Here is a 2704-nt window from a genome sequence, read left to right as displayed (position 1 = left end):
GCTGCAGACCGGCCCCAACCGCTTTGCTGGGAGGGTTGAGGTTCTCCACAACCACATGTGGGGGACTGTCTGCGACGACGGCTGGGACCTGAACGATGCGACAGTGGTCTGCCGGCAGCTGGGCTGCGGGACAGCGCTGAAGGCCACCGGCGGGGCTCACTTCGGGAGAGGTCACGATCCCATCTGGTTGGACGAGGTGAACTGCACCGGCTCTGAGGACACCCTCTTGGACTGCCGGGCCAGCGCGTGGGGGGAAAACAACTGCTTCCACGGCGAGGATGCCGGAGTGATATGTTCAGGTAACTCACCTCAAGGGGTCAACGTCAGACTTGCAGGGTTTCTTAAGGTATCATGGGATGGCTGCTGCACACCCCCCTCCCCAAGCATGCTTGACCCTCACGTCCCCTTTGCAGTAGGAAAGGGCCGTTCGTTTGCAGTGACATGCGTGAATTACGGAGAACCGGTCCCAGAGCCTGGGGGCAACTAGGCTGGATCACACAAAGCTTTCTGCAGGCATAACTCACCCTCCTTTCAAGGTTGGACGGGGCTTGGAGCAAACTGGTCTGACTGGAGGTGTCCCTGCCCATGGAATGAGATGACTTTGAAGGTCCCTTCCAACCTAAACCATTCCATGGTTCTATGATTCCTCATTTTCTGCCCATCCAGACAGACTAGGTCTGTCCCATGATGGTTTTTAATGGAGTTTTTGGTGCCTGCGTATCTCAACTCTTTTATTTGGGCTGCACAGACAGAGCAGGAAAGAACCTTTGAAATAAGGTGACTTTGCAAAAAAAGAGCCTTTGCTGTAAGATCCTGCTCCAGGGTTGGGGAAACCTTGGGTATCAATACAGGCTTGGGAATGAAAGGATGAAAAGCAGCCAAATGGAGAAGGACTTGGGGGAACCGGTGGATAAAAAAATGAATATGAGGCAGCAATGTGCGCTCACAGCCCAGAAATCCAGTCGTATCCTGGGCTGCATCCAAAGCAGTGTGGCCAGCAGGCTGAGGGAAAGTCTTCTGCCCCTCTGCTCTGCTCTGGGGAGACCTCACCTTGCAGTCTGTGCCCAGCTCTGGAGCCCCTACCATAAAAAGGACATGGAACTGTTGGAGCAGGTTCAGAGGAAGCCAGAAGAATGATCAGAGGGCTGGAGTTGGGGCTGTTCATCCTGGAGAAGAGAAGGCTCCAGGGAGACTTTCTTGAGGCCTTTCAATACTTATAAGAAAGATGGGGACAGACTTTTTAGTAGGACCTCTAGCAATAAAACAAGGCATAATGGTTTTAAACTAACAGAAGGTAGATTTAGGTTAGATATTATGAAGACTTTTTTTACAGTGAGGGTGGTGAAACACAGACACAGGTTGCCCAGAGAGGTGGTGGAGGCTCCATCCCTGGAGATATTCAAGGTCAGGCTTGATGGACCTCTGACCAACCTGCTTTGTTGAAAGATGTCCCTGCTCACTAGAGGGGAGTTGGACTAGATGGACCTTTAAAGGTCCCTTCTAACCCAACTCAATCTATTATTTGAAGATAAGGTGACTTTGCAATAAGGTGACTTTGCAATAAAATGACTTTGCAACAAAGCCCCTCAACAAAGCCACCCCTCAAAATTCACTTCTAAGGGGATGCTGAGTGCTGTGGGCAGTGAGTGTCCAATCTGGGCACTCAATGCAGATGGAGGATGCTCGGGCCAGAGGCGAAGCACATCCCTCCTGGTGTCCTTACCTTTGCGTGTCCTTGGCAGCTTCAGGTTTGTCCACAACCGAGTTGCTCCGCCTGGAAAATGGTTCATCGCACTGCGAAGGCAGGGTGGAGGTGACGCACAACGGCTCCTGGGCGTCCGTATGTGACGAGGGCTGGGGCCTGGCCGAGGCTCGAGTGGTTTGCAGGCAGATCGGCTGCGGGAGAGCGCTGTCAGCACACAGTGGGTCGCGTTTCGGGCAAGGATCCGGGAATATGTGGTCCGACAGCGTGAGCTGCACGGGCACAGAGGCCACCCTGTCTGAATGCAAAACGAAGACCCAGAGCAACAGCACTTGTCACCGTGGGAGAGAAGCTGGAGTGGTGTGTGCAGGTAAACGCCTTGGGGAGCCCCACGGTGGGAGAAGTTGTGGATCTTGCTCCACCACCTTGATTTTCCATCTCCACAAGTAGCCCTCGGAGACGATGTGTGCTCTTCGCGGACGTTTCCATCGCGGGGTGTCCTGGGATGTCAGGGGGAAGGGCTGGAGGAATTTTGGGTGTCTTCTGATGCCGTGGGTGGGATACGGCCACGATGTAGCTCACAGCCTATCACCCAGTGGCCAGCCAGCACTGGGGGATGCCCCTTTTTGTGGCGGGCCTGCAGCACTGGGTGCTATACACCTGAGAAAGTTCCAGGGTGGTTTTCTTTACCCAGAGGGTCGCAGCGTGAGAGCCCTTACCCGTATTTCCCTCTTTTAGATAACTCTTGACGAGGCCCGGCTGGTGCACTATGCCAGCCGCTGCGCCGGCAGAGTGGAGATCTTTCACAAGAAGCAGTGGGGGACGGTGTGCGACGACAACTGGGACCTGCTGGACGCCGAGGTTGTCTGCCGGCAGCTGGACTGTGGGCGAGCGCTGTCGGCTCCTGGCGGGGGTCAGTTTGGCCGCGGCAATGGCATCATCTGGATGGACGAGACGAACTGCACGGGGACAGAGAGCGGGCTGTCCTCCTGGCACACCCGG

At 55.1% G+C, this 2704-nt stretch overlaps 1 protein-coding gene across 1 annotated transcript in view; it reads left to right on the top strand.

Moving 5' to 3' along the window:
* The window catches only part of LOC104276960 (deleted in malignant brain tumors 1 protein-like), a gene marked incomplete at both ends in the record, with an annotated part of 15055 nt that overhangs the window by 436 nt on the left and 11915 nt on the right, over positions 1-2704 (top strand). Inside the window, 3 exons of the mRNA XM_009873449.1 lie at positions 1-299; positions 1749-2062; positions 2441-2678. The exon at positions 1-299 is cut by the window's left edge and continues 5 nt beyond it. Of these exons, the coding sequence (XP_009871751.1) occupies positions 1-299; positions 1749-2062; positions 2441-2678 (851 nt within the window). The remainder of the gene's footprint in view (positions 300-1748; positions 2063-2440; positions 2679-2704) is intronic.

Source organism: Apaloderma vittatum, unplaced genomic scaffold (genome assembly GCF_000703405.1).
Source record: "Apaloderma vittatum isolate BGI_N311 unplaced genomic scaffold, ASM70340v1 scaffold16337, whole genome shotgun sequence".
In the NCBI taxonomy this organism is placed as follows: Eukaryota; Metazoa; Chordata; class Aves; order Trogoniformes; family Trogonidae; genus Apaloderma; species Apaloderma vittatum.
Note: the sequence above shows the minus strand (reverse complement) of the source record. Positions and strands in the feature narration are given on the sequence as shown.